Source organism: Nycticebus coucang, chromosome 4 (genome assembly GCF_027406575.1).
Source record: "Nycticebus coucang isolate mNycCou1 chromosome 4, mNycCou1.pri, whole genome shotgun sequence".
In the NCBI taxonomy this organism is placed as follows: domain Eukaryota; kingdom Metazoa; phylum Chordata; class Mammalia; order Primates; family Lorisidae; genus Nycticebus; species Nycticebus coucang.
Genome location: NC_069783.1, coordinates 115939096 through 115965482, shown reverse-complemented (window position 1 = coordinate 115965482; position 26387 = coordinate 115939096). Strand labels below are relative to the sequence as shown.

Sequence of the window (26387 nt, the reverse complement as noted above, 5' to 3'; positions counted from 1 at the left end):
CTCACTGTGCTGCCTGGGCTGGAGTGCAGTGTGATCAAAGCACACTATAGCCCCGAATTCCTGGGCTCAAGCAATCTTCCAGCCTCAGCCTCTGTGGTAGCTAGGATTATTTTTGTAAGTAAAGTTTTATGGGAACACAACACTTATGCGTTTACTATTGTCTATTGCTGCTTTCTCGCTACAATGGTAGAGGCAAATAGTTGTGACGACAGTATGTGGCCCACAAAGCCTCTCTAGTTCTTTTGTTTTCTTTTCTAGAGACAGAGTCTCACTTTGTCACCCTCGGTAGAGTGCCCTGGCGTCATAATTCACAGCAACCTCCAACTCGGGCTTAGGCAATTCTCTTGCCTCAGCCTCCAGAGTAGCTGGGATTACAGGCATCTGCCGCAACACCCAGCTATTTTTTGTTGTTGTTGCAGTTTGGCTAGGGCAGGGTTCGAACCCGCCACCCTCGGTATATGGAGCCGGCACCCTACTCACTGAGCCACAGGTGCCACCCGCCTCTCTAGCTCTTTATAGAAAAAGTTTGCTGACCCCTAAACTAGACCCTAGATATGCCTAGGGTATAGGCCTAGAAAAAGATAGCCCACTGAGCCAAAAATAAATAAATAAATAAATAAAGTACAGAAGAGCCTATAGAGTATGATCCAATTTATGTATGTATGTTTAATACACATATCACTCTCACACACACAAATATTACATATATATACACATATGTGGGTAATTTTTTTGAAAGACAAAGGAACTTTTTTTTTTTTTAATGTATAGTATTTCTTCTTTTTCTTTTTTTTTCTTTTTTTTGGTACAGACAGAGTCTCACTTTATGGCCCTCGGCAGAGTGCCGTGGCCTCACACAGCTCACAGCAACCTCCAACTCCTGGGCTTAAGCGATTCTCTTGCCTCAGCCTCCCAAGTAGCTGGGACTACAGGCACCCGCCACAATGCCCGGCTATTTTTTGGTTGCAGTTTGGCCGGGGTTGGGTTTGAACCCGCCACCCTCAGTATATGGGGCCAGTGCCCCACCGACTGAGCCACAGGTGCTGCCCGACAAAGGAACTTTTTGCAATTATAACTCCTAAAGTCTGGAACCAAACGGAAAAGGATGGAAGTGGTAGGAGATAATTTCCTTTGCATTTTATACTCCGTTATCTCTACCATTTCAATAAATGAGATTGGTAAATTAAAGTCCTGTTTCACGCCATTCCAAAAAATAAACTCTCAATAGGTTAAATAGCCAAATCAGAAAAATGAAACTCTAAAACTTAGAAAATAGCCCAGAACATCTTTATGAATTCTTTTTTTTTTTTGGCCGGGGCTGGGTTTGGCATATGGGACCGGCGCCCTACCCGCTGAGCCACAGGCACCGCCCAAATGAATTCTTAACCAAGACCCAAGAAGGTCAAGCCATAAAAGAAAAAACAGATGATTTTGACAAAATCAAAAATAAAAAGTTTGGCATGGCAAAAAATATTATAATAAATAAAATCAGAAGAAAAGCCACAGAAGGGAAAAATATTTGCCAGTGATATAAGAGATAAAGGGTATTACTGTACATCAATAAGAAAAATGAGCAATTCACAGAAAAAGAAAGCTGGCTAATAAAAAAACTGGCTTAACCTCACTGGCAAACAGAGAAATTAATACTAAAATACTAAGTAGAGAAAAAAAAATCACAGGTAAGAAATTTTCAGGCATCACACTAACAAAAATTAAAGTCTGGTCACATCAGTATCTCTGAATACAATGCTATTGTGTTTGGGCTGTACTCTGAACTATTTGTTGTGTGTATTAATTTTATAGTAAACTAATAGCTTAAATAAAAGAGGTTGGCATAACTGGGTTTCCATATGGATAAAAAATTAAAGTCCTATTTCACGCCATCACAAAAAATAAACTCCCAATAGATTAAAAGTCTAATTATATCGATATCTCTGAATACAATGCTATTCCGTTTGAGGTGTACTCTGAATTGCAGGTTGATAAGCTTTTCCAAAAAGGGCCAGACAGTAAATATTTTAGGCTTTGAGGGCATTAAAGTCCCTGCCAAAAGTATTCAACTTCACAAGGGCAAAAGCAGCCATGAACAAATAATATGTAAACAAATGGGTAAGGCTCTGTTCCAAAAAATCCTCACTTTTATGGACACTGAAATTAAAATTTCATATAATTTTAACATGTTGCAAAATATTATTCTTGTTTTGATATTTTTCAATTATATAATTCAAAATATAAAAGTCATTCTTGGTGACAGGCCACATAAAAATAGGCTAGATTTGCCGGGCGTTGTGGCGGGCGCCTATAGTCCCAGCTACTCGGGAGGCTGAGGCAAGAGAATCGCTTAAGCCCAGGAGTTGGAGGTTGCTGTGAGCTGTGTGAGGCCACGGCACTCTACCGAGGGCCATAAAGTGAGACTCTGTCTCTACAAAAAAAAAAAAAATAGGCTAGATTTGACTCACAGGTTGTGGATAACTGATTCCTGGCTTAAATATGAAAAATATGTACATATAAAAAGTATTTTAGAGCGGCACCCGTAGCTCACTGGGTAGGGTGAGCTACGGGTGTATATGGAGCTGGCCATATACACCAAGGCTGGTGGGTTCAAACCGGGCCCAGGCCAACTAAACAACAATGACAACTCTGCAACCAAAAAAAAAAAAAATAGCCGGGTGTTGTGGCAGGTGCCTGTAGTCCCAGCTACTCGGGAGGCTGAGGCAAGAGAATCGCTTAAGCCCAAGAGTTTGAGGTTGCTGTGAGCTTTGATGCCATAGCACTCTACCCAGGGCAACAGCTTGAGACTCTGCCTGAAAAAAAAAAAAAAAGTATTTTAGGTGTTTGAGGTGATCTTAATTCTGGTATTTTCTTATCCAATAACCCCTGATATGGTTCACTTGAAATAAATAACATTATAAGCTTCTTTCAAAAAAAAAAGAAAAAGTAGAAGGTATCGTTATTTTGTTCACTCACCTGTCCATCAAACATTCCCTAAATGACTGACTGAGCCAGGCTGCAGAGCTGACAGTGGAATAGTTGGGTGAATAAATCCAGATTCAGGGGCCTGAAATTTAAGAGCCCCATAAAGGAGACACAAACACTATCCCACCACAAACTAAAACACACCTTGAGAAAGGTTAAACTGACATGGGAATGTGCTATGCAGGAACATTTTGTCCAGGGATGAGGTCAGAAAAGTCTTGAAAGAGTCCTAAAGTTAATAATAAAAACCATGCGATTTCCTGAGTGCTCAAAAGATTCCAGACACTGTGCTAAAATAAATAATATCCCCTTAAATTTGCCACTAAAAGCACTGAGCAGGACTTGAGCAGGAAGAAGAGGCCAAGAAGGATGGTCACCAGAAGCGGAAACAGAGCTTCGCAAGGCACAGGTGTTCAAATGTGTCTGGCATAATCAGAGAACCAGGTAGCTCACAGCAGGTGGAAGGTGGGCACACAGTGAAAATGGTGTGACACAGAAACAGGAAAGCTAAAAATCGCGAGAGGCCCTGAATACCTAGCAAAAGCTTCCAGACTTAAGCTAAGGGACTATATGCAGGCTTCAAGGCTTTGAAGCAAGAGATGCAAAGGGACAAGATCTATGTTCTAGAAAGGTAATTCTGGGGCTAGGGATTGGAGTGAGGAGCAATGTAAAAACTCAGAGGGCCAGAGGCTGGGAGAGGAGCGAGGAAGATGCCATCATTCAGGTGAGAGAAGATAGGGATCTAAACATGGGGAAGGGCAGTGGGAATGGAGGTTCCCAAGATACTCTGGGGAAAGTTGAGAATTTCCTGTCCAGTGATCTTTGTGGTCTATTAAAAGGGAGATTCAGCTGCCTGTCAAGTATGAATATTTGGGGGCAATGAGGAGCCTGGGAGAGCTGGTAGTTTGGAACAGCCCCTAAGGTAAATGTGAGAGAAATATAAGCATAGTACTGAGGTCTCAGGAGAGGTTGGGGCTCAAAAACTAGCTCACATAGCCAGTTTGTACAGCTGAGTAATTTTTTTGGCAGTGCGATAAGGCCTGGACACACGGGTGCAGAAACCTGTACTTGGGTTTGGAATGGAGAACTGGCCACCAGCCACCAATGAAGGTCCAAAGGAAAGGGATAGGAAATTGGCCCTTTTTCCTTCCTGCTGGCTAGAATGAGAACCTGGTAACAGGAGGGAAGGCAGCCAGCACAGAGTATGAGGTGAAAGTGGAAATGACAGAAGTCATTTGTAAAGTTTTCTACCACCTGAAGCCAAAACAAATCTAAATAATGTAGGTTGAACTGAGTAGGGAAAAGAAGTACAATTAGGAAGAGGCTGATAAAGAAAGGCCCAAAGGGGCTCGGTGCCTGTAGCACAGTGGTTAACAGCATCAGCCATATACACCAAGGCTGGAGGGTTTGAACCCAGCCTGGGCCAGCTAAACAACAATAACTGCAATAAAAAACAGCCGGGCGGGCGGCGCCTGTGGCTCAGTGGGTGGGGCGTCGGCCTCATATGCCAAGGGTGATGGGTTCAAACCCGGCCCAGGCCAAACTGCAACAAAAAAATGGCTGGGCGTTATGGCGGGCGCCTGTAGTCCCAGCTACTTGGGAGGCTAAGGCAAGAGAATCACCTAAACTCACGAGTTGGAGGTTGCTGTGAGCTGTGATGCCATAGCACTCTACCGGGGGTGACGAGGTGAGACTCTGTCTCTACAAAAAAAACAAACAAACAAAAAAACAGCCGGGCATTGTGGCAGGTGCCTGTATTTCCAGGTACTTGGGAGGCTAAGGCAAGAGAATCGCTTAAGCCCAAGAGTTTGAGGTTGCTGTGAGCTGTGATGCCATAGCACTCTACCACGGGCAACATGGTGAGACTGTCTCAAAAAAAAAGAAAGGGCCAAAGGGACTGGTGGGTTGACCTTGTAAGTTGAGAAGCAGGTTGAGAGGGAGTGAGGCAAAAGAGAGAAATGTTGTGATCAAAGGGGCAATTCATTCAGCATTTGAGATTTCAGAAGCAGTATATTTCCCAGGGAAAGGATATTAAATTTTAATCACCAAAGATGATCATGGCAGCTCATCACTGATTGAGAATTTAGGAGGAGCTGCATACTCACTGTACTAGGCAAGTGCCATCTGTAGGTTACTTCACCCAACTCCTCCCCAAATCCCAAGGAATGGCTGGGTGCAGTGGCTCATGCCTGTAATCCCCGTACTGTGGAAAGCTGAGGGGGGTTAGATTGCCTGATCTCACAGGTTTGAGACCAGCCTAAGCAAGAGCAAGACCCCATCTCTAAAAATAGCCAGGTTGATGGTGCTTAGTGGGTAGAGCGCAGGCCACATACACCAAGGCTGGTGGATTCGAACCCAGCCCAGGCCAGCTAAACAATGACAACTGCAATAAAAAACAGTTGAAAAAAATAAAAATAAAAATAAAAAACAGCCAGGCATTATGGCAGGCACCTGTACTTGGGAGGCTGAGGCAAGAGAATCATTAAGCCCAAGAGCTGGAGGTTGCTGTGAGCTGTGATGCCATGGCACTCTACCCAGGACGATAGCTTGAAACTCTGTCTCAAAAAAAAAAAAAAAAAATCCCAATTATTAGTCCTGATTTAATGAGAAAAATCAGACTCAGAGAAATTGAATAATTTTCCCAATAACTCAGCCAGTGAGTGGTGCTTGGAATTTGATTCAAGAGCCAGAAAGCTGTCCACTGAAATACATTCTGCCTTCCCCACCCCCACCCACCCCACAGAATAGAAGGAAGAGCTCACCTGCAGCTACTTTCCCTGGAGAAGGAATGAGAACACCGCCCATGTCAAAAATCACTGCTCTGTAGGTGCTGCCTCCAAAATGTGTCCACCGGCAGGTTCCTTGGTACCCAGATTGGATGTGCTTCAGGAAGGTCATCCTCCAAGCCCACTGAAGAGAGGACTGGAAAAACCTCTGTATGCACATGTTGAGGCTGAGGCTGTGTGAGAAGAAGGTACAGGGCACAATTTGCCTTCACTACCTCCAGTTCAGGCCTCCATCCTGCAGCTAAGGGGTGCCACCCAGATTATCTTCAACTGATCTCCAACAGACACCTCAAACCATATCCACAGATAACCTCATGATCTCCTCCCTCCCTGACTACTGAGTAAAGGGCTCCATCATCCTCCCACATGCCCATGTTAGAAAACTGAGACTCATATGGTATTTCCACAATCTCACCTCTAGTTGTTCTGTGCTGTCAATTCTTCCTCCTAAAAATCTCCATTTACCTCTTTCCATTCCCACTGTTACCACCTTGCCCATGGATCTTAACAGGTCCCCTTGCCTCTTCTCAAACCTCCCTCCATCCTTTTTTCTCTTTTCAGTCAGAGGAATCTTTCAAAACTGCAAGTCTGATCACATTCAAACCCCATTTAAAACCCTTAATGGTTTCGACTGCCCTCAATATAAACTCTCAATTCCTTAACCTAGAGGAAGGTTAAAAAGTCCTTTAAAAGCCCTCTAAGAGCTGAGGCAAGAGAATCGCGTAAGCCCAAGAATTAGAGGTTGCTGTGAGCTGTGTGATGCCACGGCACTCTACCTGAGGGTGGTATGTGAGACTCTGTCTCTACAAAAAAAAAAAAAAAAAAAAAGCCCTCTAAGAGGCTTGGTGCCTGTAGCTCAAGTGGCTAAGGCGCAACCACAAACACCAGAGCTGGTGGGTTCAAATCCAGCCCGGGCCTGCCAAACAATGACAACTACAACCAAAAAAAAAATAGCTGGGCAGTGTGGCAGGTGCCTGTAGTCCCAGCTACTTGGGAGGCTGAGGCAAGAGAATTTACTTAAGCCCAGAAGTTGGAGGTTGCTGTGAGCTGGGATGCCACAGCACTTTATCCAGGGCCACAGCTTGAGGCTCTGTCTCAAAAAAAAAGCCCTCTAAGATCTGCTTCCCCCTTTTTGTGGCAACTCCGATTTTTCACCTCAACCTGGATGATCTGGACATGAAAATCCACATACATGGGCAGCGCCTGTGGCTCAGTGAATAGGTCCCCAGCCCCATATGCTGAGGGTGGCGGGTTCAAACCCAGCCCCGGCCAAACCGCAACAAAAAAATAGCGGGCGCCTGTAGTCCCAGCTGCTTGGGAGGCTGAAACAAGAGAATCGCGTAAGCCCAAGAGTTAGAGGTTGCTGTGAGCCGTGTGACGTCATGGCACTCTACCTGAGAGCAGTACAGTGAGACTCTGTCTCTACAAAAAAAAAAGAAAGAAAGAAAAAAAAAAAGAAAATCCACATACATGAGGGACGGCTTTTCATCATGGCAGACCCTAGAGATAAGGCGCTTCAGGACTACCCCAAGAAGCTGCTGGAGCACAAGGGGATGGACGGCTATCTTAAGGAGTTAAGAGAACAATTAAAAGAACTTACCAAACAGTATGAAAAGTCTGAAAATGATCTGAAGGCCCTACAAAGTGTTGGGCAGATTGTGGGTGAAGTGCTTAAACAATTAACAGAAGAAAAATTCATTGTTAAAGCTACAAATGGACCGAGATATGTTGTGGGTTGTTGTAGACAGCTTGACAAAAGTAAGCTGAAGCCAGGAACAAAAGTTGCTTTGGATATGACTACGCTATCATGAGATATTTACCAAGAGAGGTGGATCCACTAGTTTACAACATGTCTCATGAAGACCCAGGGAATGTTTCTCATTCTGAGATTGGAGGATTATCAGAACAGATCCGGGAATTAAGAGAGGTGATAGAATTACCTCTTACAAACCCAGAATTATTTCAGAATGTAGGAATAATACCTCCAAAAGGCTGTTTGTTATATGGACCACCAGTCACAGAGAAGACACTCTTGGCACACGCTGTTGTTACCCAGTTGGACTGTAATTTCTTAAAGGTTGTATCTAGTTCTATTGGACAAGTACATTGGTAAAAGTGCTCGTTTGATCAGAGAAATGTTTAATTATGCCAGGGACCATCAGCCACGCATTATTTTTATGGATGAAATAGATGCTATTGGTGGTCGTCAGTTTTCTGAGGGTACTTCAGCTGACAGAGAAATCCAGAGAACTTTAATGGAGTTACTGAATCAAATGGATGGATTTGATACTCTGCATAGAGTTAAAATGATCTTGGCTACCAACAGACCAGATATGCTGGATTCTGCTTTACCACATCCAGGAATTTTAGATAGAAAAATACATATTATTTGCCAAATGAACAAGCAAGATTACACATATTGAAAATCCATGTAGATCCCATTACAAAGGATGGAGAAATAGATTATGAAGCAATTGTGAAACTTTCAGATGGCTTTAATGGGGCAGACCTGAGAAACGTTTGTACTGAAACAGGTATGTTTGCAATTCGTGCTGATCATGATTTTGTAGTATAGGAAAACTTCATGAAAGCAGTCAGGAAAGTGGCTGATTCTAAGAAGCTAGAGTCTAAATTAGACTACAAACCTGTGTAACTAGGGCGGCGCCTGTGGCTCAGTGAGTAGGGCACTGGCCCCATATGCCGAGGGTGGCGGGTTCAAACCCAGCCCCGGCCAAATTGCAACAAAAAAATAGCCAGGCGTTGTGGCAGGCGCCTGTAGTCCCAGCTGCTCGGGAGGCTGAGGCAAGAGAATCATGTAAGCCCAAGAGTTAGAGGTTGCTGTGAGCTGTGTGATGCCACGGCACTCTACCTGAGGGCGGTATGTGAGACTCTGTCTCTACAGAAAAAAAAAAAACCTGTGTAACTTACATAAGGTTTTTGATGGCTGCATGACAGACATTGGTTTAGTGTCAAAATAAAATAATGTCTATATTGGCAATAATCTCATTAAAAATGTATGGATAAAAATATGTATGAGGAACATCATAAGAATTAGTAATTCAATAATTCAACTCCTAAGTTAGATACAGAAGAAATTTGTATGTTTATTAATGTTGCGTTTATTGCAGCAGAAGTTAATGAAGGAAGAGTGTGTTGAAGCTTTTTGTATTTGCTGTATGAGCATTTTGTAAAACATCGAAAATGGTTTGAGATGACTTATTTTATATCATTTGTTTTCCTCATCCTAAAAAGTTGAATAACATGTTTGATTCAGGGACGGTGCCTGTGGCTCAAAGGGGTAGGGCGCTGGCCCCATATGCCGGAGGTGGTGGGTTCAAACCCAGCCCTGGCCAAAAAACTCAAAAAAAAAAAAAAAGAAAGAAAGAAAATCTACATACAGTCTCCTCAAACATGAGGTTCTCCCCCTGCCCCAAGCCTTTGCATATGTTGTTCCCTTGACCTGGACTGCTCTTTTACTTGTTGCCTGGCTAATTCTAAAGGGTCTTGTGGGCTGTAGTTTACCTGTCATTGTCTTCATGAAACCTCTTCTGGCTATGAGAAAAGACACAGTAGGAGTCTTGTATGTGTATACTCCTAAGATGTCCTATACTCATCTCCCCCTGCCACTTAACATACCACTGTCACATCAGCAGAACACCATTAGACCTCTCTGGGCTTGGACCTGCTTCACAGCAATGTGGCTAAATGCACCAAGAAGGTTGGGATGGTCGATAAGTACTGGACGCGCTATGGTGCCTCCCTCATGAGAATGGTGAAGAGAATAAGTACACTCGCTCCTTCTATGGCAAAGCCAAGATAAAGAGACAACCTGTGGGGATCTGGCACTGTGACTCCTGCATGAAAACAGTAGCTGGTGGTGCCTAAGTCTATAACACCACTGCCATTGTCTAACAGTAAAATCCACCTTCACAAGACTGAGGAATGAAAGATCAATAGAAACTCCACCTTTTCAGACATTACTATCCTATAATAAATGGGTTAATTTAGGTTTGGTGCCCATAGCTCAGTGGTTAGGGCGCTGGCCACATACACCAGAGCTGGCAGGTTCACACCCAGCCCAGGCCTGCTAAACAACGACAACTACAAAAAAATAGCTGGGCATTATGGCGGGTGCCTGTAGTCCTAGCTACTTGGAAAGCTGAGGCAAGAGACTGGCTTAAGCCCAAGAGTTTGAGGTTGCTATGAGCTGTGATGCCACAGCACTCTACTGAGGGCAACAAAAAACAAATAAATCAATGGGTTAATTTATGTAACAAAAAACCCCCACCATTATCTCTCTTATTGACCACTGTAATAGCCTACTAACTGTGCTTTTCTCTTTTTTTTTTTTTTTTTGTAGAGACAGAGTCTCACTTTATGGCCCTCGGTAGAGTGCTCTGGCCTCACACAGCTCACAGCAACCTCCAACTCCTGGGCTTAAGCGATTCTCCTGCCTCAGCCTCCCGAGTAGCTGGGACTACAGGCGCCCGCCACAACGCCCAGCTATTTTTTGGTTGCAGTTTGGCCGGGGCCAGGTTTGAACCTGCCACCCTCGGTATATGGGGCCGGCGCCCCACCGACTGAGCCACAGGCGCCGCCTGTAACTATGCTTTTCTAAATCTATTTTTAAAAGGTTCAGGCTAAGAAAAAAACCCACCATTAACTCTCTTATTGACCACCGTAATAGCCTACTAACTGCTTCTTTTCTAAACCTATTTTTAAAAGGTTCAGGCTAAGAAAAAACCATACACACATAACACATACATGCAAGCATATGTAGATTATATACACATATGTACACATATATACACATACACACATAGACATAAGTATGGCCAAATGTTAATAGTCAATCTAGATGAAAGATAATATGAGAAATCACTGTACTTTCTTTCAACTTTTCCATTAAAAATCTAGGAAATAAAATAAAAAAATTAAGGCAAATTCTGTTTACTTCATGAACATCTTTAAGTTGTTTTGTTTTGTTTTGAGACAGAGTATCACTCTGTTGCCCAGGCTAGAGTGCAGTGGGTCAGCCTAGCTGACAGCAACCTCAAACTACTGGGCTCATGAGATCCTCTTGCTTTATCCTCCCAAGTAGCTGAGACTTGTGCTTGCCACAAGACCTGGCTAATTTTCCTTATTTTTAGTAGAAATGGGGTCTTTCTCTTACTCAGGTTCAGGTTGGTCTCAAACTCCTGAGCTCAAGGAATCCTCCCTGAGTGCTAAGATGTGAGTCACCACTCCTGGTCTCTTTAAGCTATTTATGTGATTTTTTCTTTCTTTCTTTTTTTTAAGACATTGTGTTGCTCTGTCACTCAGGCTGGAGTGCAGTGCAGTAGCATCATCATAGCTCACTGCAACCTTAAACTCCTGGGCTCAAGTGATCCTCCTGCCTCAACTCCCTAAAGCGTTAGGATTACAGGCATGAGCCACCATACTTGGCCTACTTTTTATGTGACTTCTATAGTTAAAAAGCTTACTAAAAATCAAGAAAGACCAAAATAGGCTGGTAACAGAGCCTATGAGTTTATGAGAGTCACTTCAATGCTACCAAAGGACCAAAAAAATTATAAACATTGAGCATTCCTAATTTGAAAATCTGAAATTCAAAATGCTATAGTATCTAAAATTTTAGAGTGCTAATATGACATTACAAGTGAAAAATTCCCTGAGTACCTAACACAAACTTTCATGCACAAAATTATTTAAAATACTGTATATTACCTTGAGGCTATGCATATAAGGTGTATATGAAACATAAATCAGCTTTGTGTTTACATTTTCGTCCCATCCCCCCAAATTTCTCATAATGTACATGCAAATATATCCAAACAAATCCAAAATTAGAAACATTTCTGATTTCAAGGTTTTTGGATAAGGGAAACTCAAGCTGTGTTAAGATTCTAAAGAAAGGGCCAGGCACTGTGGCCCACACCTGTAATCCCAGCACTCTGAGAGGCTGAGGTGGGTGAACTGCTTTAGCTCAGGAGTTGGAGATCAGCCCGACCAAGAGCAAGACCCCATCTCTAAAAAATGCCAAGTGTATGGCAGGCGCTTGTAATCCCACCTTCTTGAGAGTCTGAGGCAAGAGGATAGCTTGTGCCCAAGAGTTTGAGGTCACTGTGAACTATGATGCTTCGGCACTCTACTGAGGGCAATAAAGTAAGACTCTGTCTCAAAAAAAAAAAAAAAATTCTAAAGAAAGGAATCTTAAGCAGTAGATCTTGAAAACAATACAATGTGCTTCTCATGCACGGTCAGCCTTCTACATCCATGGGTTCCATTTCTGTCTATTCAACCAATTGGGAGATTGAAAATATTTGAAGAAAAAAATTACAATAATAAAAAAATATATAAAAATAAAAAACTAATGTAACAACTATTTACATAACATTTATATCGTATTAGGTATTGTAGGTAATCTTGAAATGATTTACGTATACAGGAGGATGTGTATGGGTTATATGCAAATATTATGCCACTTTACATAAGGGACTGAAGCATCCTCAGATTTCCGTATGCAGAGGGTTCTGTACTCAATCCCCAGAGGATACTGAGGGGTGGATGACTGAAATTGGAAATGTCCTGAATTTAGGAGTAAATTTTTTTTCTTTTTTTGAGACAGAGCCTCAAGCTGTCCCCACTGGGTAGAGTGCTGTGGCATCACACCTCACAGCAACCTCCAACTCCTGGGCTCAAGCGATTCTCCTGCCTCCACCTCCCAAGCAGTGGGGACCACAGGTGCCCACCACAACACCTGGCTATTTTTTGGTTGCAGCCGTCATTGTTGTTTGGTAGGCCCAGCTGAATTCGAACAGGCCAGCTCAGGTGTATGTGGCTGGTGCCCGAACTGCTTGAGCCACAGGCGCTGAGCCAGGAGTAAATTTTGAAACTAAAAATTTCAAGGTTAGGCCAGGTGAGGTAGCTCATGGCCTTGTAATCTCAGCACTTGGGAGGCCAAGGCAGGTGGATTGCCTGAGGTCACGGGTTTGAGACCAGTCTGAGCTAGAGAGACCTCATCTCTAAAAATAGCTGGGCGTTGTGGTGGGCGCCTATAGTCCCAGGTACTTGGGAGGCTGAGGCAAGAGAATCATTTAAGCACAGGAATCTGAGGTTGCTGTGAGCTATGATGCCACAGCACTCTACCAAAGGTGACAAAGAGAGACTCTGTCTCAAAAAAAAAAAAAAAAAAAATCAAGGTTGATTTGCACTTTGTTTTACTTGCCAAGGCCACAGCTTATGCTATGAGCTTTTATAGGCTCATAAAAGCATCAACTTGCTTCTTGTGAGGGGTTGAGAGATAAAAAGTGCCTTTGGGGCCTGGAGGGTGAACTTTTAATTTTATTGTGGACACCCTCCTCCACATACTCCGTTAATGGGTATGTGGGCAATGCTCCCACAGGCAGCTTGTTTATTCTTCAACTATAGATGACTGTTGCATTCTAGCCACTTCCCAAAACTCTCTTTAGAGTGGGAAAATGCTATCACTTTTCATACTTCTAGTCCTTGGTACTTGCTGTGCTCATTGACTTGAATATCTTTCCCTTCTTTATATATTTTTATTTATTTCTCACTCTGTTGCTGCCTTGGGTAGAGTGCCCTGGCATCAACAAAGCTCACAGCAACCTCAAACTCTTGGGCTTAAGCTATCCTCTCGAGTCAGCCTCCCAAGTAGCTGGGACTACAGGTGCCCACCACAACACCTGCTAGTTCTTCTATTTTCAGTAGAGGCAGGGTCTCACTCTTGCTCAGACTGGTCTTAAACTCCTAAGTTCAAGCAATCCACCCCCCTTCGGCCTCTCAGAGGATTGTAGGTATGAGCCACCATCTTCCCCTTCTTTAAAGAAGGGATTTAAAGGCTTGGCGCCTATAGCACAGAGGTTATGGCACCAGCCATATGCACCAAGGCTGGTAGGTTCGAGCCCAGCTGGGCCAGCTAAACGACAACCGCAACAAAAAAATAGCCAGACATTGTGGCGGGTGCCTGTAGTCCCAGCTACTTGGAAGGCTGAGGCAAGAGAATCACTTAAGCCCAAAAGTTGGAGGTTACTGTGAGCTGTGATGCCAAAGCACTCTACCAAGGGCAACATAATGAGACTCTTATCGCAAAGAAAAAAAAAATAGGAATTTAAGAGTTCTCAGATTTTAGGATGGTAAATTTCTATTCATTTTTACATCCTAGCCTTAGCTTTACCACCTCTGTAGAGGCTTGTCTTTTTCCAGAAGGCTGTAAGACTTTTTGTTCACTCCCATTGTCCCTTCTCCATACCTTCAGTATAGAGTATTTATCCTATTACACAGTAACTATTTTCATGTCTATCTTACAACTGTAAGCTCCTTAAGGAAAGGACTATTCTTATTCATCATTGTGTACAACCATCCCCTGGGGCCATTACAGTTTCTAGACACAAAGCAGATACCCATAGGTAAGAGCTGGAAAGGGTATATAAGCAATGTAGCAGAAAATAGGAAAAAAGCTAGGGTCACATTTAGTATTTGGCAGCCAAAAGGAACTGTTAACATTCCCAACTTCCTTTCTCCAGCCATCAATTCTAGTTCCCTGGAACTCCTTAAGGAAAGGACTATTCTTATTCATCATTGTGTACAACCATCCCCTGGGGCCATTACAGTTTCTAGACACAAAGCAGATACCCATAGGTAAGAGCTGGAAAGGGTATATAAGCAATGTAGCAGAAAATAGGAAAAAAGCTAGGGTCACATTTAGTATTTGGCAGCCAAAAGGAACTGTTAACATTCCCAACTTCCTTTCTCCAGCCATCAATTCTAGTTCCCTGGAACTAGCATCTACCATAAAGAATATTTGTCTGGGGTGGCGCCTGTGGCTCAGTGGGTAAGGCACCGGCCCCATATACCGAGGGTGGTGGGTTAAAACCCGGCCCCGGCTGAACTGCAACCAAAAAATAGCCGGGCATTGTGGCGGGCACCTGTAGTCCCAGCTACTCGGGAGGCTGAGGCAAGAGAATCGTTTAAGCCCAGGAGTTGGAGGTTGCTGTGAGCTGTGTGAGGCCACGGCACTCTACCGAGGGCCATAAAGTGAAACTCTGTCTCTACAAAAAAAAAAAAAGAATATTTGTCTGGCTGGGTAAGGTGGCTCACCCCTACAATCCTAGCACTCTGGAAGGCCCAAGTAGGTTGACTGCCTGAGCTCAGGAGTTCCAGACCAGTCTGAGCAAAAGTGAGACCCCCCCATCTCTACCAAAAATAGAAAAACTAGCTGGGTGTTGTGGCAGGCACCTGTAGTCCCAGCTACTGAATAGGGCAGCTGAGGCAGGAGGATCACCTGAACCCAGGAGTTTGAGGTTGCTGGGAACTAGGCTGACACCATGGCACTTTCAGTGATTCTCAACAGAAAGCACTTTGACCTCAAGGGGACATTTGGTGATCTGAAGACATTTTTGGCTGTTACCACTGAGATCTAGTGGGTCAGGCCAGTGATACTTCTAAACACTGTACAATGTTCAGGACACCATTACCTCCAAAGGATTATCGGGACCCAAAATGTCAATAGTGCAAGATATACTGAAACATATGTCATAGAGTATAGTCACAAGCTCTATACACCCATCTATCATGTTGTCATGTTATACACATATACTGTACATAGTCAGTATATCTACACATATCCAGAAGGTATTATGTACTTACATGTATAAGATATACCTAGAATAGCAACCTGTCATGTATGTGCCATACATGCACTGATTGTGGCTGTTAATAACCTAAACGCTAAAATCAGTCTGATATACTGGAAAGAACGCGGATCCTCAGAAAAGCTAGTGTTCTTTCTATATAGTTTCATTTCATTCTCACAACCGTATGAGGATATTATATGATCCCAACTTTATGCAATGACTAGCTCAGGATTACACTTGTGAAGGCTGACTCCACAATATAGACAGGAAATGCGTTTATGTTATTTACCAATGTATCTCAAGCATCCAAACGGTGCCTCATTAAACATTTGCAAAGTGATGGGTGGGGAGTAGGACCCAGTTCTATTTTCAGTCCTGTCCTCTTAACCAGTCCATCGCTACCTTAATAGTCAGAAACCCTGCAATGGAGTCTGCAATCCCCATGGGCCCCGAGAAGCAACAGCACCATGCTGAGCTTCAGCGTATGTATCAGTAAAGTGGAACTAAACGAAAGCAATCCTTCCTAGGGTTAGAGTAAGGAATTCGAGACCAGTCTGAGCAAAAGCTCCGCACAGCACAGGTTCCTCGGAAAATTCGGTGACCTCATGAAACCAGGGACCCCACGCCGCCAGCCGAGGTGAACAAAGGGCGAGGCCCCTCCGGGAGGCAGATGTTACATGGGGCCTGGGCGAAAACCCACCGCTCAGCTTAAGTGGGTGAGAGAGAGCCCAGCACCAGCAACCTCAACGACGTCCTTGCTCTCCGACTTCTCCAAGCTCCAACCCGGAAGACGGCAGGCATCGCCGCGCCTTGCCTCCCAGTCGCAGCGCATCCGTGTGCGCATGCGTGACCCCGCGGTCAGAGACGGCGGCCGGGAGGCGGAAGTGGAGGGTTGTTGTGGCTCAGAGGGCTGCGCTAGGAGCTGCTTCTGCCGCTTCTGCTGCTGCTGAGGCGGCGGCGCTGCCGGCCTCGGGCCGCTCGCCCTTGCGACTCACCTCCCAGCCTCTCCTGAGCCCGCCGGGGCCCGCGCCGGCTAGCGCTTGCCCTATGAGTGTGTCACTGGTTGTCATCCGACTGGAGCTCGCGGAACACTCGCCCATCCCCGCCGGCTTTGGCTTCAGCGCAGCCGGTGAGTCCTGCGGCCTGTCAGCTTTCGGTGCAGCTGGCTCTCGGCCCGGGGGACTCGCCCTCCCAAAGTATGGGCCCAGGCAAAGGCGGCGGCGAGGGCTTTTTCGTTAGGAAGAAACCGAGAAGTGGTTGGGAACCCTCTTCATTCTTGAGAGGCCTTCCCAGATGTTATGTCTGGGATGTCCTTCCCTCTCTCTCTCCCTGTACCTTTCTATGGGCGTTCTGTTTATACCTGGAGCGTCTCTCTCTGCCCTACTTAAGAGTTGAATTGTTTGTGTATCTCGCTTGATTTCCTCTAGGTTCCGTAAAGGCAAGCCCCGGGTTTCCAACCACGCCGGTGGTCCCTTGTTTAATAAAGTGTTCCTCTATAGAAGGCCATCTCTTTAGGCGCCCTGTAACAATAGTAAAAACTATAATTTAGACACTTCCTATATCCCAGTAATTCGCGTATTCTTTAATTATGTTTGCACTTATCCTGTGAGGTATATGGGTGTTTTGCACCTTTTACAAATTGTGGAACAGGGTTAGTGATTAAATGGTTTGCCCAAGGTTATCTGTAATTGGTGAAACTGGGATTCTGACTCGGGGAGCTGAACTTCAGTCTGAGTTCTCTTCAGATAGCTCCTCAGTGGGGAATGCAGCCTGTTCCTTGGCCCTCAAATAATTACCAAATAATAACATTCATTCAAGAAATATTTAGTGAACCTTGTCTGTCTGCTGGAGTTTTTGTTGTGTGTAGACTCAGAAATGGTGTCTGCTTTAATAGCACCGGCAGTTCAGTGGGGACATAAGTTAAATACGTACAGAATGGCTCAGCGGCCAGCCACGTACACTGGAGCTGGCGGGTTCAAATCCAGCCTGGGCCTGCCAAACAACAATGACAGCTACAACCAAAAAACAGCTGGGCATCATGGTGGGCGCCTGTAGTTCCAGCTACGAGGCAGAGGCAAGAGAATGGCTTAAGCCCAGGAATTGGAGGTTGCTGTGAGCTGTGATGCCACGGCCCTCTACCCAGGGCGACAGCTTGAGGCTCTGTCTCAAAAAAAAAAAAAAAGTTAAGTTGCCTTTATTCACATGTAGACATTTACATGGGTCACTGAGTTATTTAGTCATTTATTCACTATTAATTTATTCACGATCTAAAGCTTCCTTCTGGGTAGGCACTGTGGTGTAAGTACTGGGAATAAATGATGGGCAAAACAAGTTCCTTTTCTGACAGAGTTTATATTAAGGATATTTCAGTTAAGTCTCCAAATTCTTTTTCCCTTTTTATGTGTTTCATTGATTTAAGACACTAATCACACAATTTTCATGGCTTGAGAGTAATCCCAGATGTCTAAGGCTACCCTTGAAGATTTTTTTTTGTTGTGTTGTTTTGTTTTGGCCGGGGCTAGGTTTGAACCTGCCACCTTCGGCATATGGGACCGATACCCTACTCCTTGAGCCACAGGTGCCGCCCAACCCTGAAGATTTTTAAAAATTTTGTTTTTTAATGGCCCAGGTACTTTCATTTTGGGCTCATCACAGTTTCATTTTATCAGATGTTAATAAAATGCTAGTTAGGCTCTGTGCCCACAGCTCAATGAGTAGGGTGCCAGCCACATACACTGAAGCTGGTGGTTTCAAGCTTGGCCCAGGCCTGCTACACAACATTGACAACTCCAAACCAAAAATAGCTGGGTGTTGTGGTGGCACCTGTGGTCCCAGCTACTCGGGAGGCTGAGGCAAAAAATCACTCAAGCTCAAGAGTTTGAGGTTGCTGTGAGCTGTGACGTCCTAGCACTCTACCGAGGGCAACGTAGTAATAATAATCAAAATAAATAAATAAAAATAAAATGTTAGTTCATCTGGGCATAATCACAGTTGAACCTTCTCTAAGGCTATTACTCTTGTTGATTCATGTTAAAGTGCGTAATTTCACTAGAACAACCCTACATTTCTGAGTTTATTGTACTGACTGCTCATTGACTGTTTACTAGGTACTGTAGGAGTCCCAGAGGTGAGAGAGATGGATCCTGCAAAGCCTTCTTATCATCTTGGGGGAAAGCAAGCAGAGAGAACAAAGTGAAACCTATTGATGGATACATTGAAAATGAAGAGCTTATTTTATTATCAGGTATTAATCATTCCTGTGTTCTTTAGCTGGGGAAATGTCAGATGAGGAGATCAAAAAGAAGACACTAGCTTCAGCTGTTGCCTGTTTAGAAGGGAAGTCACCAGGAGAGAAAGCAGCAATCATCCATCAGCACCTTGGCCGTCGAGAAATGACAGATGTGATCATTGAGACCATGAAGTCCAACCCAGGTATGCTCTCTAAAATCATGGACTCTTGAAATGTGAGCTCCTGGCTATCTGTAACATACATGTTGTTTGAGGAGCCCATGATTTGACCTCTGACATACTTTTTATCTTTCATGGCCTGTGTTCTGTACATGAGGTTGTTAGGGCATGTTTCAGTACCTCTAAGTATTTCTGTTTTTCTTTGAGACAGAGTCAAGCTGTTATCCTGGGTAGAGTGCTGTGTAGTCATAGCTCACAGCAACCCCCAACTCTTGGGCTCAAGAGATCCTCTTAACCTCAGTTTTTCTATTTTTTGGTAGAGATGGGATCTTTTCTTTCTTTTTTTTTTTTGTGGTTTTTGGCCAGGGCTGGGTTTGAACCCGCCACCTCCGGCATATGGGACCAGCGCCCTACTCCTTGAGCCACAGGCGCCGCCCTAGAGATGGGATCTTGCTTTTCCTCAGACTGGTCTCAAATTCATGAGCTCAAGCAATCCACCCATCTTGGCCTCTCAGAGTGCTAGGATTACAGGCGTGAGCCACCGCGCCTGGCCTTCTAAGTATTTCCTTCAAATCAATCCTAATAAATTGGGTTGACAACTGCATTTTGGTGAGGGAGAGTTTCTTACCATTTAATTGAGTAGCAGATCTGAGTGTATTCAGCTAAGCATCTTGTTCTTCTTTCTGCTCTGTCAGATCATGTCACGTGGGAAAGTGGCTATATACAGTACTGCACCAGCATGGAGGTAGTCACAACTGGTAGGATTGGTTTTCAAACATTTGGTATCACATAATGTTTGTCCCACTTAGAACTGTAGGATGGGAGACACCTGCTTATCTTATAGTATTGCCCAGTGTAAGATCAATCCTGAGGATATTAATGAGATTTTTACAGGGCAAAGAGAACTTTAAAGTTGAAATGCTCCATGACTTGGCTGTTCTACAAATATATACATTTTACAAAGAGATGGCCAACATGTAGAGAATATTTTGTAAATATTTTATAAAATTTTGTATTGACTGTTTTGTAAATAAAGGTACATATAGCTATAATTTCCCATTTTCTCTATGTTTGGTGACTTTTGAGACTTTTGAAGTTCTTCATACAGCACACTACAATTTCTCTGTCAAAGTTTGTTCTTCTGACTTGAAGTTTTTAATATGGTTTAGAATCTTTCAGCATATTTCTTATCCACTTATAATCTGCTAATTTTTGATTTGTGAAAGATGAACTAAAAGTTACAGTGGAAGAAAGGAAGTCTTCAGAAGCATCCCCTACTGCACAGAAAAGTAGAGATCAAAGTAAAGAATGCATAAACGCTGCTCCTGATTCTCCATCCAAACAACTTCCAGACCAGATTTCATTCTTCAGTGGAAATCCATCAGTTGAAATAGTTCATGGTATTATGCATCTATACAAGACAAAGTAAGAGAAACCTTTTTTCTTTTGAGTTAGTCTATTTTTTCCTGAAACTCTCTTGCCTGAAGAAATGTAGGTATTTTGAGCTTCAAAAAGATAGTACTTTCATGTTTCCATGTTAGAGAATTATTAGATGTTTCACATTTGGTTACTCTTGTGCAGAGGTCCTCAAACTTTTTAAACAGGGGGGCAGTTCACTGTCCCTCAGACCATTGGAGGGCTGGACTATAGTTAAAAAAAAACTACTATGAAAAAAAAAAACTACTATGAACAAATTCCTATGCACACTGCACATATTTATTTTGAAGTAAAAAAACAAAATGGGAACAAATACAATCACACTGCCTCATTTGGCCCATGGGCCATAGTTTGAGGACCCCTGCTCTTATAGATTGGGTCAAAGCTTTTCCTTATAAAAGAAACGTATGTACATACAATTATGAAAATACTTGGAAAGATGTGCCTTTAGCTGGTAGGTATGGAAGTTGACTGGGGAATTAAAAGAAGGAATGGTAAAAAAAAAAAAAAGAAAAAGAAAAGAAAATGATCTATGTCATTATAGTCTCATGTCCCCACCAAATCTTTTCTAAAGAAGCTCGTTAAAAGGTTGGTTAAGTAATTACAATTTTATCAATTCTTTTTACCCTTTTTTGTAATCCAAACAAAGTTTGGAGGCCCAAGGAAGGGAAGGATTGATCATCCTCAAGCTGGCTATTAGCTCCTTGGATAATTGGTAGTTGGTATCTTAAAGGATGTTCTTGTTCTAACTCATTTTCCAGGACCCTACTGGGAAAACAACAAATACTTAGGTAGCCATTTTGGATCATGGCTGTCAAGAGAGTTTGCACCATTTCAAAAGCAATTGCATTGTGGAAAGTTTTTCTTTCCCCTCTATTCCAGCTATTCCAACCCACCAACATTTTGTGTAAAACTTCACATACTCATGGTTTAGGATTCTCTCTTATATTTAGAGCTCTTTTTTTTTCTAGGCCCTTCGAGAAAAGTCTGTAGCAATAGTTGTACTTCTAACTTACCCAATGAGAGATTATTACTCACACACTAATGAGAGTGAAGCACAAACTGCAAATTTGTCTACTACAGATTTATAACCCTAATAAACCTTTAACTGAAGATTAAAAATTCTGGTGGGGGGAGGTGTAATGTAGAACATTTTAAAGCTTGCCTTAAACTCCACGGTAGAGGTATTTAAGAAATTCTGCATTGTTTAAAGTGATTTGTGAAATAGTATAAGTTTTAATTTCTCCTATTTTCTTGGACATAAAAGTTATCTAATTAGTGTTGTTTGAACTAACCATACCTCATCTATTCAAGACAGTCTAATTATTGTCTTATTAGTAAGATGACCTCCTTAAAAGAAGATGTGAGGCGCAGTGCCATGCTGTGTATTCTCACAGTTCCTGCTACAATGACCAGTCATGACCTTATGAAGTTTGTCGCCCCATTTAATGAAGTAATTGAACAAATGAAAATCATCAGAGACTCTACACCAAATCAATATATGGTGCTGATAAAGTTTAGTGCACAGGTAAAAGTTAAGATATTAAAAATCTCTTTGCCACAGAAACTGTTTTTGATACTGTATGAAATTAGCTATGTGTGATTTACAATGTTTTACACTTAAGGTTCTTGACATACATATTTGCTAAGGTATTGTAATTCTAGACATGTTTCTAAATTTGTTAACAGAAATAAAATTATAATTCATGCCCATGGTTTTTTTTTTAATAGATCAGATTGAGTATGAAATCTAGGGTTTCATTTGTTTCTTTATTTAGCAGTACCTATTGCAGAAAAGCCGTCTGAAGTTGATAACATCTTGTTATCTGCTATTACCCCTATTTTCATTCTCTTTCTTTTTTTTTTTTTTTTTTTGAGACAGAGTCTCGCTGTGTCACCCTGGGTAGAGAGCTGTGGTGTCACAGCTCACAGCAACCTCAAAGTCTTGGGCTTAAGTGATTCTCTTGCCTGAGCCTCCCAGGCAGCTGGGACTACAGGCACCCACCACAACACCTGGCTATTTTTTTTTTTTTTGCAGTTTTTGGCAAGGGCTGGGTTTGAATTTGCCACCTCCGGCATATGGGGCTGGCGCCCTACCCCATCGAGCCACAGGCGCCGCCCAGCCCGGCTATTTTTTGGTTGCAGCCATCATTGCTGTTTGGCAGGCCCCGGGCTGGATTCGAACCCACCAGCTCAGGTGTATGTAGCTGGCACCTTAGCCGCTTGAGCCACAGGTGCCGAGCCTTTTGATTTTGTTTTTGTTTGTTTTTTTTTTTTGAGACAAGAGTCTTGCTCAGTTGCCCTGGGGTTGAGTGCCGTGGTGTTATAGCTCATAGCAACCTCAGACTCTTGGGCTCAAGAGCTTCTTAGCCTCCCGAGTAGCTGGGACTATAGGCACCTGCCATAACACCCAGGTTTTTTTTTTTTTTTTTCAGAGACTGTGTCTCTTGCTCAAGACCAGAGGCTGGTCTTGAACTCCTGAGCTCAAGCAATCCGCCCGCCTTGGCCTTCCAGAGTGCTGGGATTACAGGTGTGAGCCACAGCTGGCCGATGTTTTTCATTTTTAAAAGCACTTGTGCATGGCTCGGCACCTGTAGCTCAGCAGCTAGGGCACCACCACCAGGGCAGGAGGGTTCTAACCTGGCCCGCACCTGCCAAACACCAATTACAACTACAACAAAAAAATAGCCAAGCATTGTGGCGAGCTCCTATAATTCCAGTTACTTGGGAGGCAGAGGCAAGAGAATTGCTTAAGCCCAAGAGTTTGAGGTTACTGTGAGCTGTGATGCCACAGACTCTACAGAGGGTGACATAGTGAGACTCTGTCTCAAAAAAATAAAGCACTTGTGCATTATGACAGGTATTTATTGATGTAGGAAGGTTTTGCCATCCACTTCTTTTCCCTTACTGCATTGAGCAACATTTTCCATGATAGAAAGGTTCTTTGGTTGTGTATACTCCTAGGAGTATGCAGGTTTTCATATGAATAGAAAAATAAGGTAAATTTTAGGTAGTATTCAAGTTATTAAGGAGCTACCCTATCCTTAGGTTTTATTTTAAGTTTTTTTATTACTAGCCTATTGTGTTTATCCATTGAAATTGCATTAGGTTTTTTTTTTTTGTGGTTTTTGGCCAGGGCTGGGTTTGAACCTGCCACCTCCGGCATATGGGACCGGCACCCTACTCACTGAGCCACAAGTGCCGCCCTGCATTAGGTTTTGAAATGCAGGTCTGTCAAAAGTTCACTTCTCAGCTCACTTGATAGCCTTGTTGAATTTGCCTCAGATAAATAGTTATAACTTGCTGTTTGGCAAAGAAATGGGTGTGCCTGGAGATCATTTGCCATTACTGCTCTGGGGACTGCGTTTTGTGAGTGAAAGGGAGTCCATAACACTTGCCATCTCCTTCCTGGTACAGAAATCCACAGATGACAGCAGTGGCAGTTGTTCATTTGGCCATGTGGAGGAGATTTAGAGAAATGAGAGTTGAATTATGTGTTATCTGTTCATGGGCCCAAGAAAGAGAACTTTTAGTTGTTCTGTGTACAAGAGGGTACACAGTCATCTTTAACCTTTACTAACTATCCCGCCAGTGAGAAAGATGTATAAAACACGTGTTTCAATTATCCTGTAGACTTAGACTTGACTTTACAAGTTGACATCAGGAACAGAAAGCCACTTAACTCCCTTCACTGTCAAAAAACCTTCTAAGGTCATTGAGGAGCTTTGCAAACCATGGGAAAGTCATGCCTTAAACCACTAAAATCTAGTAGCACATGTAATAATAAAGATGATGATAATGATATGTATCCTTTATTTATGGCTTCTTCTATATCCGTCACTGTACTGAGTGTTCCTCATGCTTTATCTCACTTAGTCCTCACTATACCCTTCTATAGACAGATACTGTTGTTAACCTTGTTTTACAGATGTGGAAAATGAGTGCAGAGAGGGAGAAATAATTTGCCCAATTAGTAACAAATGACCAGGCCAGGGTTACACCCTCACTTTTAATCCCTAGGACCTACTCCCCTTCTAGGAAGAATGAGATGAAACTATAAGGATGGGAAACAGTCATTGTTTGCGAGACATTGTCTAACAACAGCATTTTCATTATAGTTTCTACTTTATTAAGAGCAATAACCAAGTAACTCAAAGGAAAAGTAGCAGAAATTGAGAAAAAAATATTTGAGAATATATTGGGCTTTTTAAATGGTCTGAAGTCCAATAAACCCACAATACTAACTTGTCTAATAAATCGACAGATTTCTATTCTTCATAATGTGCAGATACTGTTATGGATATTTTCTGTTATTGTTAATGGATTTTCTTTGTACTTCTGCACTATCCTTTCCACTTCTGTTTTTTGACTAAGTACAGATTACTTAAATTGATAGAACCCTTGACCTTAGAATCATGAGTTATATTGTTTATTGCTAACCCTGGATCTTGGGGTCTGATCCCTATCATCCTATTATGGATTTTTTTTTTAATTTTTTTTTTATCGTTAAATCATAGCTGTGTACATTAGTGCAATCAAGGGGTACAATGTGCGGGTTTCATATACAATCTGAAATATTCTCATCAAACTGTTCAATGTAGCCTTCATGGCATTTTCTTAGTTACTGTATGTAGGCATTTATATTCTGCATTTAGTAAGTTTCGCCTGTGCCCATTCTAAGATGCACTGTAGATGTGGCCCCGCCCATTACCCTCCCTCCACCAAAACCTCCCGCCTCCCTTCCCCTTTCTTGGCCCTTTCCCCATAGTCTTGTGCTATAGTTGGGTTATAGCCTTCATGTGAAAGCTATAATTTAGCTTCATAGCAGAGCTGAGTACATAGGATACTTTTTCTTCCACTCCTGAGATACTTTGCTAAGAAGAATATGCTCCATCCATGTAAACATGAAAGAGGTAAAGTCTCCATCTTTCTTTAAGGCTGCATAATATTCCATGGTATACATGTACCACAATTTGCTAGTCCATTCGTGGGTCAATGGACACTTGGGCTTCTTCCATGACTTAGCAATTATGAATTGGGCTGCAATAAACATTCTGGTACAGATGTCTTTGTTATATTGTGACTTTTGGTCTTCAGGGTATAAACCTAGTAAAGGAATTATAGGATCAAATGGCAGGTCTATTTTTAGGTCTCTAAGTATTCTCCAAACATCCTTCCAGAAGGAACATATTAGTGTGCATTCCCACCAGCAGTGTAGAAGTGTGCCCTTTTCTCCACCTCCACGCCAACATCTCTGGTTTTGGGATTTTGTTATGTGGGCTACTCTTACTGGGGTTAGGTGATATCTCAAGGTAGTTTTGATTTGCATTTCTCTGATGATTAAGGATGATGAGCTATTTTTCATGTGTTTGTAGATTGTGCGTCGGTCTTTAGAGAAGTTTCTCTTCAAGTCCCTTTCCCACCCTGAGATGGGATCACGTGTTCTTTTCTTGCTAATACGTTTGAGTTCTCCTCATTCTGGTTATTAGACCGTTATCGGAGATACAACCTGCAAATATTTTCTCCCATTCTGAGGGCTGTCTGCTTGCTTTACTTACTATGTTCTTGGCTGTGCAGAAGCTTTTTAGTTTGATCGGGTCCCAGTAGTGTATTTTTGAAGCTGCTTCAATTGCCTGGGGAGTCCTCCTTATAAAATATTCACCCAGGCCAATTCCTTCAAGAGTTTTCCCTGCACTTTCTTCAAGTATTTTTTTTTTTTTTTTTTGTAGAGACAGAGTCTCACTTTATGGCCCTCGGTAGAGTGCCGGGGCGTCACAGCTCACAGCAACCTCCAACTCCTGGGCTTAAGCGATTCTCTTGCCTCAGCCTCCCGAGTAGCTGGGACTACAGGCGCCCGCCACAACGCCCGGCTATTTTTTGGTTGCAGTTTGGCCGGGCCGAGTTTGAACCCGCCACCCTCGGTATATGGGGCCGGCGCCCTACCGACTGAGCCACAGGCGCCGCCCTTCTTCAAGTATTTTTATAATTTCATGTCTTAAGTTTAAATCTTTTATCCAGTGAGAGACTATCTTAGTTAATGGTGAAAGGTGTGGGTCCAGTTTCAATCTTCTACAGGTTGCCAGCCAGTTTACCCAGCACCATTTGTTAAATAGGGAATCTTTGC

General features: G+C 42.9%; 2 protein-coding genes and 1 pseudogene across 6 annotated transcripts in view; 2 read left to right on the top strand and 1 right to left on the bottom strand.

The window, feature by feature from the left end:
• Positions 1–16255, bottom strand: part of ACAD10 (acyl-CoA dehydrogenase family member 10) — an 85723-nt gene extending 69468 nt beyond the window's left edge. For all 5 annotated transcript variants that reach the window (XM_053590242.1, XM_053590246.1, XM_053590243.1 and 2 more), the window contains exons 1-2: positions 16119–16255; positions 5739–5935 (exon numbers count right to left, since the gene is read on the bottom strand). In XM_053590242.1, coding sequence (XP_053446217.1) covers positions 5739–5922 — 184 coding nt within the window. In that variant the 5' untranslated portion in view covers positions 5923–5935; positions 16119–16255. The remainder of the gene's footprint in view (positions 1–5738; positions 5936–16118) is intronic.
• LOC128584990 (26S proteasome regulatory subunit 10B-like) lies at positions 7241–8415 on the top strand (annotated as a pseudogene).
• Positions 16256–16283: 28 nt separating the features above from the next.
• Positions 16284–26387, top strand: part of BRAP (BRCA1 associated protein) — a 41270-nt gene continuing 31166 nt past the window's right edge. The window contains exons 1-4 of the mRNA XM_053590258.1: positions 16284–16547; positions 18689–18850; positions 20053–20251; positions 21602–21791. Of these exons, the coding sequence (XP_053446233.1) occupies positions 16466–16547; positions 18689–18850; positions 20053–20251; positions 21602–21791 (633 nt within the window). The 5' untranslated portion in view covers positions 16284–16465. The remainder of the gene's footprint in view (positions 16548–18688; positions 18851–20052; positions 20252–21601; positions 21792–26387) is intronic.